The sequence below is a fragment of the Neospora caninum genome, chromosome VIIa (assembly GCF_000208865.1).
Source record: "Neospora caninum Liverpool complete genome, chromosome VIIa".
Classification (NCBI taxonomy): Eukaryota; Apicomplexa; class Conoidasida; order Eucoccidiorida; family Sarcocystidae; genus Neospora; species Neospora caninum.
Genome location: NC_018393.1, coordinates 3,691,215 through 3,706,699, shown reverse-complemented (window position 1 = coordinate 3,706,699; position 15,485 = coordinate 3,691,215). Strand labels below are relative to the sequence as shown.

The 15,485-nt window shown below is 52.6% G+C and overlaps 2 protein-coding genes across 2 annotated transcripts; one reads left to right on the top strand and one right to left on the bottom strand.

Annotated features, from left to right (window-relative positions):
• Window positions 1–1,600: 1,600 nt before the first annotated feature.
• On the top strand, window positions 1,601–4,403 carry NCLIV_023540 (putative aldo/keto reductase family oxidoreductase; the record flags this gene model as incomplete). The annotated part of the gene is made up of 5 exons (XM_003882549.1): window positions 1,601–1,991; window positions 2,369–2,562; window positions 2,941–3,078; window positions 3,731–3,859; window positions 4,251–4,403. 5 exons carry the CDS (start codon window positions 1,601–1,603, stop codon window positions 4,401–4,403), a joined length of 1,005 nt encoding a protein of 334 aa, XP_003882598.1.
• Window positions 4,404–12,704: 8,301 nt separating this feature from the next.
• Window positions 12,705–13,155, bottom strand: NCLIV_023530 (conserved hypothetical protein; the record flags this gene model as incomplete). The annotated part of the gene is made up of 2 exons (XM_003882548.1): window positions 12,705–12,944; window positions 13,081–13,155. The coding sequence occupies 2 exons, from the start codon at window positions 13,153–13,155 to the stop codon at window positions 12,705–12,707; spliced, it is 315 nt and encodes a 104-aa protein (XP_003882597.1).
• Window positions 13,156–15,485: the final 2,330 nt, after the last annotated feature.

The window sequence follows — 15,485 nt, the reverse complement described above, 5'->3', positions numbered from 1 at the left end:
ACACAAATAATTCCTCAGAGACTCATTTAGAACCACCTTTAGCTCTCTGCACATAGGTACATCTCTGTAGACATACATCTGTGTGTGTCAACTTGGATAAAAGTGTATCGAATAAATCTCGATAAAATGCAGCCGAAATCTTCGGCCAGTATGTGCGTTGAAAACGGCGTCTAGTGGGGAGTTCCCTTTTCATTGAGAGTTCTGCTTGAAACACAAAAACGAAGGCAGAGTCCGTGCTTGGGAGCAATCGACGGCAAAAAGCAGCCTGCGGGTGGGCGGGAAGCAGGCAGCGAGGCGAGAGAGCTGCGTGAGACTACGCTCACAAACACAAAAGATGGACACATACATGTAACTCAATTTATATATTTACATATATAAATATGTATAGGTAGATGTATATTCGGGCAACCATCTCGCTTGTTTCCTCGAGTCCGTTTGTTCTTTTAAGTCACACACATCCTGTTTTCCGTTGCATGTTGGTGTGCGAGACGCTCTCATTTCTCGACGCGGCGAGATCTTCTGTGCTCCTCTCTTCCCCTCTCCCGAATACGCTGCTCTGTGTCCAGAGGGGAGACTTCCTTTTTTTTCTGCTCATGAAGGAGTGCATTCCATCTCTCGTTTTCTCTCTCTTTAGGCTCTACCAAACTTAGCTGTTTAAGTGCATTTTGTGTCAACGGCTTTCTCTCGGTATCCCCGTATACCGTCTCGCCAAAAAGAGAACGCCAGCGCGCGAGACACACACACGCCAAGCGCTGTGTGACTCCGTACCCTCTGGTTATTTTTCGGTTCTCCATTTCCGCTAACAAAGGAACTGTCGAATCTCTTCGTAGGATGTGTTTTGACTTCGCTTCTTCGTTTTTTTCCACTTTCCCTTTTCTTCCCAAGCCGGCGCGCAAACAGCGGGCGAATTGAGGCTGGCCGCTTCGCCGGGTCCCTTGAAAGCTCCATGACACGCGCCCTGAAACGCGTCGCCTCCCGGCGACTGTCTCCGGTCTCTCTCTGTTGGAGCTGCGTCTCAACGTGCAATTTTTTTCTGGTGTTCTCCTCTTTCCTCTCGGCTACTCCGCCTCTTCCCTGCGGCAAAAACAACTCGCGAGACACTCTCCTCCCTCTCTCCAGCTTTTTCCCGTCTCGCGCTCTTTCCTCGTCCACAGTCGGCGCGCCTCCCTCCCCCGCCGCCTCGCCCCCCGTTTCTCCTTCTCCTTCTTTTCCTTCTCCTCCTTCTCCTTCTTTTCCTTCTCCCCCTTCTCCTTCTTTTCCTTCTCCCCCTTCTCCTTCTTTTCCTTCTCCCCCTTCTCCTTCTTTTCCTTCTCCTCCTCCTTCTTTTCCTTCTCCTCCTTCTCCTTCGTTTCCTTCTTTTGCTTCACTCGCTTCTTCTTTTCGGCTGTGTATCCTGTCGCTGATCGCTTCTCTAGTGCTTTTCTCTCTTCTCCCTGTCGCCTTTGCTGGAGACCGAGAGCCGCAAGTGCCGAGGCACCCGTCCGTGGTGGAGGCTGTCTCCTCCGTGCCGTCGTTTAACTTCCTCCTTTCCGTGGGCATCTCGGCCTTCATCGCCGCGGGCGTTGTCCTCTCGCTCGGCCGCGCAATCTCCCCCGTGGAAATGACGCACCTCGCGCCTCTCTCCCGCTCTCTCTTCCTCCCCGCCTACACTTCTTTCCCCTCGCGGGGACCAGCCGGCCAAGACCCAGACGCCCAACGCCCCTCGGGTGTACATACAGCGCCCGCCTCGCCCCCGTCCGCGCTCGGCAGGCGCAGAACCTCGCTCGAAGCTGAAGACCGACAGCGGAAGCTCGAGGGAGACGGCTCCTCTGCCTCGGCTTTGCGCCGAGAGGGAGACGACAGAATCTGTGCCGGAGACGAGAGAGGTTCCCCTGGCCGTGGAGGAGCGGTCGAAATACCGCGCCTCCTCTACGGCACGGCCTGGAAGAAGGAGCACACCGAGCGCCTCATCAAACATGCCCTCCTCGCAGGCTTCACGGGCGTCGACACAGGTGGGAGAAGCCCCGGACTGGAGACCAAGAAGAGACATCCGAGACGGGCACGGATGGCGCAGGAGGGGGACACAGGCGATTCACACACAGTGAGAAGACAGTCAAACGCAAACGCGTTTCCAATAGCACACGACACAAAACTCCACGAATCAGAATATATATATATATATATATATATATACGTTGCTGCACCGTGATGCACACATATGTGTATGGTATTAACATATATATATATATGTATATGTATATATATATATATGTATATATACATATATATATATATATATGCGTGTGATTGGGTGTGGGAAGGGGAAGGATCTGCATATAGGATGGGTTTTGTCGCAGTTGCTTGAAACCGTTTTTTTCTTCTTGTTCAGCGTGTCAACCCAAGCACTACGACGAGCCGGGCGTGGGCCGCGGGATTCAGGCGTTTTTGCGGGAGAGGAATTTGTCGCGGAGCTCACTTTTCATTCAAACAAAATTCACGCCACTCGAGGGACAAGACCGCACCAAGCCGCTTCCGTACAACCCGCACGCCTCTGTGCACGAGCAAGTGCAGCAGTCGCTGCAGGTGAGAAAAGGCCAAACTAGCGAGACAGAGATGGAAAGAAAGTAAGAGCGAGAGAAGGGGAGGGAGAAAGGAAGAGAGAGAGAGAAGGGGAGGGAGAAAGGAAGAGAGAGAGAGAAGGGGAGGGAGAAAGGAAGAGAGAGAGAGAAGGGGAGGGAGAAAGGAAGAGAGAGAGGAGAGGAAAACGGAGAGAGGGAACGAGATAGATGCCGAGAAGAGAACGGAGAGGAAAGAAGGCGTAGAATCGCCACCACCGGCTGTGCACGGCAGCGGAAAGAGAGGCTCTGGTCTGCCCACATGTCTCTCTTGCTCCTGGGTCTTTCGCGTTGCTTTTCTGGGACTCATTTCCCCGCGTACGTGTGAACGGGGCGTGGCGTTCAGACATCTCTCGCCAATCTGAAAGTCGACTACCTCGACAGTGTGCTGCTTCACTCGCCTCTGAGGACTCTGGAGAAGACACTCGAGGCGTGGAGGTCTTTGGAGGAGGCAGTCGATGAAGGCGTTGTGCGTCTTCTCGGCGTGAGCAACTGCTACGATGTGGAGATGCTCCGACGCCTCTACGCGGCTGCGAGACACAAACCGCGAGTGCTGCAAAACCGGTTCTACCCAGACACGCGATACGACAAAGAGGCAAGCGGAAGCGAAAACGCTGAGAAAACACGGCCAAGCGAACACAAGCAGACAGGGCACGGGAAAAACGGGAGAACACTTGCAGACCAGGAGAGAGCTGGAGAGACGGAGAAGCAGGCAGCGAGAGGGAGAAGAATTTGGGACGAGAGGGAGAGGGAGAAGAATTTGGAACGAGAGGGAGAGGGAGAAGAATTTGGGACGAGAGGGAGAGGGAGAAGAATCTGGGGCGAGAGGGAGAGGGAGAAGAATTTGGGACGAGAGGGAGAGGGAGAAGAATTTGGGACGAGAGGGAGAGGGAGAAGAATTTGGGACGAGAGGGAGAGACGTTGAAGAGGAAGAGACGCAAGATGTGCAATGTGCAAAAAGTGCACCGCCTCGTTAGAGGGAGAGGGCAGGGCACTCCTGGACTGCTAGAGATTTGAAAGACACTGGGCTAGAGCGTCAAAGCCAGGGAAGAAGAGGTCGAGAATCTCTGTTGTTGGGTATGGCGCGTCACGCGCGCTGGCCTTTCCCGTATCCTTTGGCGTGCGTCTCGCTTCAGATTCGGAAGTTCTGTCAGGAGCACTCCGTGGTGTACGAGGCCTTCTGGACGCTGACGGCGAATCCCCACATGCTCCGATCCACTCCCGTTCGCGAAGCAGCTCGCAGTTTCAACTGCACGCCTGCGCAGGTGCGTGCCTTGCCAAGACGCAGGGAGGGAAGAGGGAAAAGACCAGAAGGAGAAACCGACGGCGGAAGAAGACCGAGGGAGAAGAAAGAGGAAGCGAGAGAAAGAGACGATTGGGAGTCCGGACTGTTGTGTCTGTTTCCGTGCCACGAGAGCCGCGCAAAGGCGTGTCGCGCTGGCTGTGCTTCTCAAGACGCGCCATCCAGACGCGTTAGCGGCAGTGCTGGCGGTCTCTCTCGCAGGCTTCGCCCAGACGCACGGTCTGTTTCCCCTGTCCGCTTTGATGTTGTGTGTTTTTTTTCGGATTTGAAAATGTCCCGCGGCTCTGCGTCTGACCAGTGTGCCTGTTTTGTGTGCATTCTCTTCTCTCCGCGTTTCGGCTGGGACTGCGCAGGCGTGGTTCCGCTACCTGCTCGAAAAAGGCCTTGTGGTGCTCACAGGCACGACTTCGGAGACGCACATGCGCGAAGATCTGGACGTTCTGAACCTGGACTTCTCGCAAGCTGCGTTCGACGCAGTGGACTCCGAAGTCGAGCGATTCACGTGAGACGACAGAAGACACGAGAAGAAGTAGCCAAGGAGATGGTACAGAAGGAGAAGCAGGCATAGGAGAGAAAGAAGAAAAAAAGCGATGACGGGGTCCGCCCGCCCGATGTGCCTCAGAAGCGGAACTCGCATTTCACGAGAAGGAGATGGAGACGCCAGAAGGAAGCGCACGGCGCTAAGAAGGGGGAGAGAACATGCAAGAAACGCGAGAGAAATTGATCGAGATGTGGACGAGCTGCCTCATCCTGCGTCGCTGGGGACCAACCCGTTGGAAGAAGCCGAACGAAATTCTCGAGAGGGAGACAGAGAAGGAAGCCTGGACGAAAGCGCCGGGCCCCCGGGCGCGTTGCCTCTCGTCTCCGTCCCTCCCTACCTGCATTTCTCGTGTGAATTGTCCTTCTCTCTTCCCTCCCCTGTACTCTGTGCTGCTGTCCTGCACGCGTGTCGGGTGGTTTTCGAAATTCATTTGTGTAGTAAGTCTACTGTGAACCAACTATAGCAATGCATGTACACGCATCCGGATTGGTTATCCAGTCTGTTGCTCCGACGTGGACTCTCGAAACTGATCTAAATATATATATATATATATATACGAAGATAACTGTAGATAACTGTATAGATGTATAGATTTTGTCTAGGGCGAAGAGAGAGGGCGTCCACTGCCGAATCGCACATTTGTGTCGTTAGTAGTCTCCACAGCGGTCTGTTTCGCGTTTCCTCACGTTGGGGCAGTGTATGTTTAATCCGGCAAAGTTGCGTGAAACCCGCCGCGGATGCCGAGAAGGCGAGGCGCGCGGGGGAGGCTCGTTTCTCTCGCCTCGTGGTCTGAGGGCCGACCCGCGAGGAAAGACGAGAGCGCGGAACCAAGCGTGAGAGAATTGCCTCCGAAAACTGTCTCCTGTTGTGGGGTGCCGACAGACGCCTTTGCGTAGCAAGACGGGCCGGGGGCGAAGACGCAGCCAGAGCCAGCGGAAGAGGGGAAACCCGCAAAGAGAGCAGGCGCGATGAAGACGCTTGGGGTTTGCAGTTCTCCCCGGGTACGGACTGAGGCGGTCTCGTCGAAACGAAAGCAGACACGCGTGAGATTCCGAAAAGAAAAGGAAATCGCAGTAGGGCGGTAATGAGAGAGAAAAGACCACGAAGATTTGGGCCTTCGTCGCACATGCAACCCGAAAGACATAGAGAGGCGCAAGGGAAGGACGCCAGAGGTGCGGACGGGTGAGTACGGCGCGGAAGAACTAGGAAAGCTGGAAGGAGAGAAAAAGGTGAAACGCGGGAGACAGAGAGAAAGAGGCAGAAAGAGAAAAAAAGAGAAGGGAAGAAAGGGAAAAAAGAGAAGGAAAGAAAGGGAAAAAAGAGAAGGAAGGAAAGAGAAAAAAAGAGAAGGAAGGAAAGAGAAAGAAAGAGAACGTAGAAGCCACAGCGGGAGAAAAGCATGACGGGGAGGAGAGAGATGCCCAGGAGAGGAGACGGTGGTGAAACCAAGGAGAGGAAGGGAAGAATTGAAACGAAACGAGAGAACGCTGCGGAGGCCGGAACAAGACGCGAGAGGCGAAACCGCCGAAATACAAGACATCAGAAAGTCCAAACCCGCTGGCAGATACCATACTTTCCCCCTCGAGACCACGAACATCTCTGCGTATCTTGGCCTCGATCTCCGTTCTCTTCTCTTTCCTCATTTTCTTCTCTTTCTTCTCGTTATCACCTTGTTCGTCTCTCTCTGTTCCGCTTTCTCGTTCGTTTTATCGCCTTTTCTTTTGTCGCAAGAGCCTTTCTTTCGAGAGCGCAGGACGCGTTCGCCGTCGGCAGTCGATTTGGCCGCTCATCCAGTCTGTCACTTTCTTCGCGCTTTTGTCTCTCTCCTCTTCGAAGGATACTCCATGTCTGTGCCCCGTTCTCTCTCCCCGCGTCCCGGAGAGGCCTTTCTGGGTGCTCTTCAGCGAGCTCGCCTTGTCGGTTGGCGTCGTTGTCAGGACGGCGGCGAGGCCGCGCAGAATGCGGCGGTTGGCCGGATCTGCAGCGAAGCCAAAAAAGGAAGAGTGAAGCGAGGAGTCGCCGAGGAAAACAGACACTCGAGCGCAAGAAGGACGGCGGGCGACACAGGTAAAAAACGGAACAATACAGAGACAGCCTCGAAAACCCGCGCGGTTGCGGCTGAACACTCCGTCCCCGCGTGGCAAAGACACCGCATCCTGCAGTGTACATCCACATAAAACGACGGCAAGAGATATTTTCGCTTTCCTTTTCACTTACCTTTCCAAAAAACGTCTTTGTTGGCCCTTCGGTGGGGAGCGCCCGCCTCGCTTCTTCCCTCACTAGTTGGTGCGGCGGCCGTCGACCTGCTGCTGCGCTTCTTCTCTCCGTGGATATCTGAGAGCGAAGAGGCGTCACGCAGCTTCTCGGCGGATGCATGTCCTCCCCGATCACGCGCTTGCTCAAGAGGCTGTCCTGGCGGCGGCTGTCGCGTTTGCAAGTCTGAGGCCAGCGTTGCGTCATTTGGCGGAGACACGGCGTTCCCTGCGCCTTCTCCAGAGTCAACACAGGAAGGAGAAAAGGGAGATTCTTCGCTGTGTTCGGTCTCTTCGTCTTCCCAGTCGGGGAGGGAAAGCGGGGCTCGCAGGATCGGGGCGAGTGTCTTTCTCGCCTCCTCGTCTTGGCTCTTGCGTGTCTCTCTTTGCTTGGGGGTTTCTCTCGGGTTCTTAGGCTCTCGAACAACGTCTTTTCTTCGTTTCTCCACAACAGATTGCGGACCCTTGTTTACTTCCCTGTCTTCCCTCTCTCTTTTCTTCCCTCGCTGCCCAGCTGCGGGCGTTCCTGTCGTCGGCAACCGGTTCTCCATCTTCATGCTCTTCTCTGATCGACCGGGACAGAAGAGGAGGACAGCAGAGAGGAAGACAGGGGAGTAAGGCGGAAAAAGGGGGAAAAGCGACGAACCTCCCGGAAGAGCGGAGAGGAAAGCAGTTCGAAGGCGGTGTTTCCGAAACCGAGGCGGAAGAAGAAGCTGAAGAAGGGAGACACAGTGGAGCCAGCAGGGGTTCGTACAGCTGAAGTAGCTAGGAGAGGAACACCAGAGAAGCAGGGCTGTCACGTGGAAAGAGCGGCCACGAAACCAGAAAGAACAGAAACAAACTGCAGCTTCTATTCTTATCGAAGGCAGTAGGAAATGCTCGGCTCCCCTCACGCCCTCTCTTGAACGACGCAGTGCCGATACACCGGAACGGAAAAGAAGAGGTCAAAGAAACACCGTACAGTGCTAGGCAAAGACAATGCGTCTAGCTCTTTGCAGGTTCGCAATCGTATCTGCATGCCGATCTGCACGTCGCTCAACCGAGATGCGAACTCTCGCGAGGTGCTTCGACTCTCCCTCGCTACGGACACATTTTTCATGCATATCGAGACACAAGAAATGAGAGAGCTCCACAGTTCGTTGTACACATCGTAGGGGAGGGCCTCGAGAAGTGCGAAATACAATCTGGAGATCGACAACTTCCTCGACTCATCTCACAGAAGCCGCGAAAAGGCGACAAGCGCCTTTTCGGTTCGCTTGCGAAGTGTAATCTGGCACGTTGCGGGGACAGAGGATTCCCGTGTCCTTTTCTCCGCGGGAAAAATCGAGAAAGCAGCGGGGGTAAAGGCGAAGGACCCGAAAAGTGCGGTTTTTGCAGCCGCAGATCGAAGCGACGTGTTGTTAAAAAGCGAGAGAAAGTCGATCGTCGATGCATGCAGTCGCGAATAAGCTGTACCGGCGCGACTGCGGGAAGCAAGTGAGATATGTCACGAACCTATAAAGCATGCGTGAAAATTTACAAGACTCTTTAAGGGGAACTCGGCGTCATTTGCTGGCCAGCAAGGAACAGAGCACAGCTGCTGCGTTCCCCAAGACACTGTTTCCTTTGTCTTTCCCGTCTCGTCGACGCTCACTGCTTTCTCCCGACGAGGTCTCGAACACTGAAACACGGCTGCCAGTGATTTTGAGTGCCGTCTTCATTTAGTCGTACGAATGCCATCCCTGCCTTGTGAGTGAATACAGGCAGCTGACCACACACGCTACGAGCTCGTTCGAGTCTTTACAAGACATCATAGAGTCAGATGCTGGTGAAAGTTTGGATGTTGGGAACTGTGTTGGCGACACAGATCGGAGAACCAGATCACGTTGTAAAGGCGAGGTGAACCTGCACAGAACTTGACCAGCCAGAGCTTCCTTTAGCCCACTAGATTGTTAACTTCAAGCTTATTGCAACGAGATGTTCAGAAGTTTCTGCTGCTCTGGATAGTAGGCACGAAGCCAGCTTTTGAGAGCTGAAGCTGGCAACTCCCAACAAGGTTCACCGCATTGACTTTAGCATAAAGAGTTCAAAATGTGTTGTGCGGAGAAGGACTGTAAGCCAGTGAAGCCAGAATCATCCATTTCTCTCATCACCCAAAGGGGAAAAGGTGGGCTCTACTGCGAATCGAGACCAGCTAATGTTGTGGCTCACCCTGGTAGAAAAGACGCGTTGCAGCTTCTAGCGACTGGCCGTGAGACCTTGACTCCAAGTTGTTGCCGTTGATAATAAACATCCGAATGATGTCAGTTTGGCTCCAGAGGCGAATATGGGAGCCGTGTTGCCGCCTTGCGCTTGATGTGTGCGCGCGCAAGCCTCACGGCATGAAAGACGTGCTGTCTAAAATGTTCCGAAGTCCTGCCTATCAGGGATACAGCGCGACCCCGGAGTTCGGAAGTGCGAAGGAACGCCACACAGTCAGATTACCCTAGGATATTTTTGTTAAGCAGGCTGCTTGGCGTCTGTTGCCTTCTACCCTGACATACCGGAGCACGGGACAATAAAAATCCGTTCGTTACACTTAACGGCGATACGGATAGCCTTCCCTCCAGCTGTGAGAGCAACAAACGTCCATGACTATTCCACAGTCTGAGAAGAGACCACCCTTTCCTGCCGTGGCAGCAGAGTCAGCCGGGAGCTTCACTCTCTGGATTCTCAGCAGGGCAGTATTTGCTGGTCTTCCGTGTGCGACTTTCGTGATGTCACAGTTTACCGACCTGCAGCAGAAAGGTTTAACTCGTCTGCAGTTTAGTGTAGGAGGAGAATCCATCCTCTTTGTAACCCCTTCAAGCTACCGTAATGGCGCTCCAGTACACATCTGGACCTCTTCGAGCCTACAGACAGCCTTGACGCGACACAATGGACGAAACCATCTCGTGTCGTATCGCTTGCACGAGCGATGGAAACCTGCATCGTGCAAAGAGTTTTCGCATTAAATCGCTTATAAGTTTCTTCCAAAGTCGCGCCCAGTTCTTGTAAAAGCGACACAGCACCAGCGTGCTGAAAGCTGTCGCCTCGGTAGAAGCTAGGCACATGCGACGGCGTTGAAGACAGTCCAGCGTTGGGTGCCAGCGTACGTTGAACACTGGGCCATAAGAGGAGGGTACACAGTTGCCTTTCCATCTGATGTTAACACATCGTGGAAGAGAATGTGAAATCGGCTCCACCAGGGCAGCCGGCTGGGGACGATGCTTGCAATGCGGATAAGATCGAAAGCGGAAGTAGAAAGGTGAATTAACTAACCGCTTATTGGTAAATGACAGATGCGCACGATGTATCGAGTGGCTGAAGAGCATGCGTCTGTCTTCCGTTCTCTTAGAACAAGGGCCGTTTGCGGCGGTTCAATCCCTCCCAACACGCCGAGCAATGAACGAAATTTGTATCGCAAAAAACTTGTTTACTGGGGTACCTCTGGTGCGAAACATCTGCATGGACGGGAAGTTGTTTTTGCTATCACAGGTGTTGTTGCACAAGTAAGCAAATTTGGTACATGAGCGGGCATCCCTTTCTCATGAAATGAACATGACGCTTAGATCTCCCTGCATCCTTCTTACAAGTATAGGTTCGGCGAATGGGCCGAGAAAGCTGGAGAATTCCCCGAGGTCAGCTTATGCACAGCCAGGCAAAAGAGTTGTGCATTTGCTCTGCAACACCTGCAGGAAAAGCGCCTACTTTGACACTCAACCGAATCGAGAAACGGTGTACATATGCCTGACGCATCTCGGCCTCAGCGGCACTGAAGGATATAGTGGGGAAAATTGCTGACAACCTCAGGCGCCCGGACCTGACCATGACACCTCCGAGAGTACAGCCACTGGGTTCCTGCCAGGAGGGGCGGTGGGAAGGGAGTTAGGGTCGCTAATTTTGGTATCTTTAGGTATCGGTCTTTTCCCATTCTTCATCCTGGCCAGATCGATGATGTCCTGAATCTCCTGCTCGGCGGGAATCATTTGTCCAGCCCTCTGCAATCCAGATAACAGAAGCGCAGGAAAGAGCGGCACATTGCACAATGCAGTCGTGAGAAGGGGCAGTATTCTGAGCTGATTACATCAACATTGGAGCATTGGAGCACTGGAGCTGAGCGAACAGAAAGGAAATGCAGGTGAAATAGTCGCGTACCGCTTGACCTGCAGCTGGAGCGAACCCTTCGGTCATCACGGCGAGAAGAACAGCGCTAACTGTCAATGCCTTCATTGCTCTAGTGGCGGCCAACATTTTTTTCGGCGGACTTCGACCGGTGCTGTTCACATAAATCAGGTGTGACAGATGTGCACAATTGACTTTTGAAGGGCTCACTTAGCCCGGGGCTGACAGAGTGCCAGTGTTCAAGAAATTTTTGTTTCGACTAGAGAGAGCAAACTGTTAACAGCAGACCTGCCAATGCAGCCCTATGTTTGACACCGAGAATGGACGGGTATAGCACCTTTCTTCGGGAAGTAGCCACCCTGAAAGAAACCGCTCCAGCCTTTTCACCAATGCACAGACATCAAGAAGGCAGCAGCTGGTTTCACTATTCTCAGTTGCAACGGATAGCCGGATGCGGCTGGCTGACAAGTGAAGCATGGTGTGTACTGTTGACGCAGTCCAGAGTTAACCCAAAGCGGCAAGGATAGCTAGCTGAACCGTTTCCAAACGAACAGTGGAGCTGGCTCCAGCGACACCCGGTTGGTCAATGTTACTGTTTTTCTTTTGGCTGAGTGAGCAGCGGAAATGATGAGCTTCAAGGGACACACGGCGGGCAAATGCTGCTAAAAGCGGTAGAGAGGATGCATGGCGGCCGCCCGTGCTTCGTAGGCGAAAAACAGTAGGGGTGAAAGGCCTGCTCGACTTCAGCGATCATGGAATCCATGCAAGCACCCTCTATCGTCTCAATTAACCGATTTCAAACTCTTAAGGCGCCCGGAAAATGAGGGCTTGTGCGAATGCGCTTATCTCCATTATTGGGCGCTGCAGGGAATTCGAGAAATCAGTCGATACGTGATGGGAGCACGAAGGCCCTTCCTTTGGTTGTCTCTGGTGGAAAGAGTTGAGCCTAAATGCGGGCGCTGACTAAACATCCATCATCGGAACAAGTTTCAGATCCGCTGATAAGGAGAGTGTTTCCTCACACTCAAGAGTAGAAGCCCGTCTTCAGCCTCCTCCTGCTATTGAGAAAGTAGTTTTCATCGAAATGTATACCGGAAGTGGTACGGCCCTGAAGCTGATAGAATTCATAAATAGGACGGAGAAATGCGTTTTGTGTCGCTGAAATGTGACGGCGGACTGGAGTATACACCAAGAACAGAGGTGGCGCTTGCTTGGAAGCAACGGGTTAGCCCATTCGCCCACGGGTACATGCCACACATACGGTAACGAAACCCATTGCACTGTCCGCAGAAACCCCGATGAGAAATGGTGTGGAGGAAGTGACAGGCAGCACCACCTCGTTTTGCTGGGTACTGAGAGATACTTCAAGACTTCCGTCAATTCATGAGGTTGTTCGTCTATGTCTACGACCGAAGTTCGAGTCTCAACTGGCTGATGTACAGGCGTCAAGTTGTTGCAGAGCTAGCCGTATGAAATCTGGCTACCGTCTGAGAAAAGTACTATGCTACGAGTCACCTAAGAGCTATTTCCTACTGCAAATCTTGCGTTGCTATTTGCCCGAAGGGGAACAAGGGAGCAACGCTCCCTGCGGTGGTTTTAAGGTAAGTCGCATTCGAATGCCGGCAGAAAAGCGAGAGTCCTCTCTGCACCTCTGGACAGTGAAGCTTTGTGGCTAAGCATGTCAAAGCGGACAAAATCAGTAGCTGACGGCAAGCGTCCTCGACGGAAAGGAAAAATGCTTCAAATAGGTTTGTCTTTTATGGACAACAAAATGCAGTCAGTCCACGCCATAGATCTCTCTGTTACATTCTGGTGGGAAACTACAAACTTTTCAAATCGTACAGGGGCGTCTTGAACCACGTCAATGCAACAGATAATGGGGCAAACAGTGTTTACCAATAGTGGCGGAGGCCCCAGCGCCTGTGGCCGTATCCGTAGTAACCGGGGTATCCATAGCCGTAGTACGGGTAGCCATAACCGACCCCGTAGTAAGGATAGCCGTAACCGTAGCCATAGCCTCCGCGGCGCTTGCCCATCTGCCTCTCTCCGGGTTCTTCGTCGAGTTCGGGTTCCTTCAGCATCTTTTCCATCTCTGGTTCCATGCTTTCGTCGACAGGTTCGGGTTCTTCCATCTGCAAGAAACACCACACCAAATACAATTCGCACGCGTGGTCGCTTCATATCTCTGAACCACTCGTTTTTCATCGAAACATGTGCTTCCGTGTTTCATCCTGGATGTCTGTTCTCGATCATCCACATCGCACGTACCATTTGCCCTTGAACAGTCCCGACCAGAACCAGGACGCAGGAAAGGAACAGGAGGATTTGGGTGAGGAACTTCATTTTGGTTGGGATGGGGCCTGAAAGCAGATCACGCAGATGACATCGACGAAACAATTGAGGTCTTGGTTTGTCTTGCTTGTGCCTCTACCAGCATGCTTCCACGCAGATAGATGCTTGGTGACACTGCTTTGAAGGGGTGCGTTGGTGACTTTGAATAAAGAGCTTCTCTGGGCAAGGGTGCTGCGCGAAGCAATTCTCACGTTTTGATGGCGCGACAGTGATCTGGACTGCTTAAAGCTGGGCGTAGACGAGAGCCTCGTCGTGTCGATCTTGGGGAAGTGAACTGAAACTTGAGGGAGGGCAAAAGGAAGAATGGAAGAAGTGATTGATCAATGCGGCTTCCAAAAGCAAGTAATCATCTAGAGGTCACCGGCTAGAAAGGATGTTGCGACGAGAGGAGCCATCCACCGGAGAGTCGCTGTGGCTGTTTCCGGGATGCAGAATTTGACGGTCGCAAAACTCCGGCGGCCCCGGCACTTCTGGAGTGGTTGAACAGGTACTCCCGAAACCAGCCAGCAAACAGCCCCGGCGCCACGCCGCAAGGGCCGCAAGAACATTTGAACATTGCCGTGCGCTAGCCCGTCTCGGACCTGCTGTAAATGACACGATGGTCGAAACTGATGATGTTCAGACTGGTGGCTGCTGATTCCAAGCGGTAAATCATTTCTGCACCTGGCGGCATCGGACCGATGAGTCTTGGACCTTGGATACAGCTCCTCTCTGCTTGCGAGCTTTAGGCGTGTGACGTGTTTTCGAGCAAATAGAGTCCCTTTTGTCATTCATCAGAACACATGTTTCAACACTACTCGGCTCCAGATTTTTGCAGGATAACCGCAGTCAGGCATTGTAGCCGAGACAGATCAGTGTTGCCGTCGAAGGCCACGGCAGATCGGTCCTTTTCACGAGGACACAGCCCCTCCAACTCCATGTTCGTCATGAAATTGCTACTGGAAAGCAGCTTCTCACTTCAGTGTAGAGTCGTGCAGATGGTATACCAACAACTTAGAACCTGCATCTTCTAGTGGCAGTTCTTGATCGGTTACTTGACTTGACTGCCCCTGGTGCATTTGCAGAGGCTGATCGGTGCCCAAAAGCCTCATTCATCTGATTCTGAACAATTGAGGTCTGGCAAAACAGTCAACTGCGAAGGGTCGAACTTCAGCCACGAATTTTGCTAGACGATATACTACGAACCAGAAGACTCATTGTCACTCTTACAGGCTGGGAGCCTGATTCTTTTTTGGGATGTCCACTGGTTGCTCGGGATCATCTGCCTAAAGAAGGGATGATACACTGCATTTTGCCCGACACTACTCCGTTGCATTTCTGCGCTACTGTGATCTTGCGGTATGGGCAACCGTCGGGTGACTGTTCGCATCCTTCCTGCACGTGACTGTCCCTGGCTCCGCATGGGCAAACGTCCACTGGAAAGACGTTGATTAGGGACCGTCGACACGGAAGCGAAGCCTGCACTTTCCCTTGATGTTGGGCGTGTTTTACAATCAGAAGACCCGTGAAAAGGACAGAAAAGGTTGTGAGAACATATCAATCATGCGACACCAACGTGACAGCGTATGCACAACGGTATCAGACTGATGTTCGAGTTGAAGGGAACAGACTTTTCGGTTGAGAGCTGCACAAGTAAAAAATTTGGCCCCGTACCGTCGTATAACTCTGACGGTTAATCTGCGATATGCAACTACTAAACATCGTTTGGACAAGAACTACAACTAGCACAACTGCGGATGGGGGACCTTCACGAATCATTCGCTCCTTCTCTGGTCCTCGTTCTACAAACAGAAAGCACCGGAAAATGTTGTTCTTTCGAGCGTCAGCTGCTTTCTACGACTCTACGAAGCTGATGACTTAACTGACTCTTTTTCTGTTGCATTTTCTCTGTCCCCACGTGTTTTTCAAAAAAGGGGAGCACGTGCTCGCAGGTGCGGCGTCAACAGTTAGCGAGGAGGCGTGTGTCAGACAGAAACTGTTTAAGAATTGGAAGTACAGGTCCTTCAGATTTTCGCGTGCAGGTGCATCTCCATCCATAGACAGCTTCCATAACTTAAAAAATGAACTTCTTCCATTGACTGTCAGCACACGAAACGTACAAATACAGCGCTCCTCATATCCCCGGGGCGCAATTCACTTGCGGCAGTTTCTCCCGAGGTACATTTTTAGTCTCTCAACGTCTTGCTTCACACGAGCGACATTTTTTCCCCCGTCGGGCATCGCAAGATGATGGAATCGAGGTTCTTGACAGGAAACAGGTAGCATGAAAGCACACGCATCGACCTTTACTGCGGTACATACACGACTTGTGCGTTTCTTCT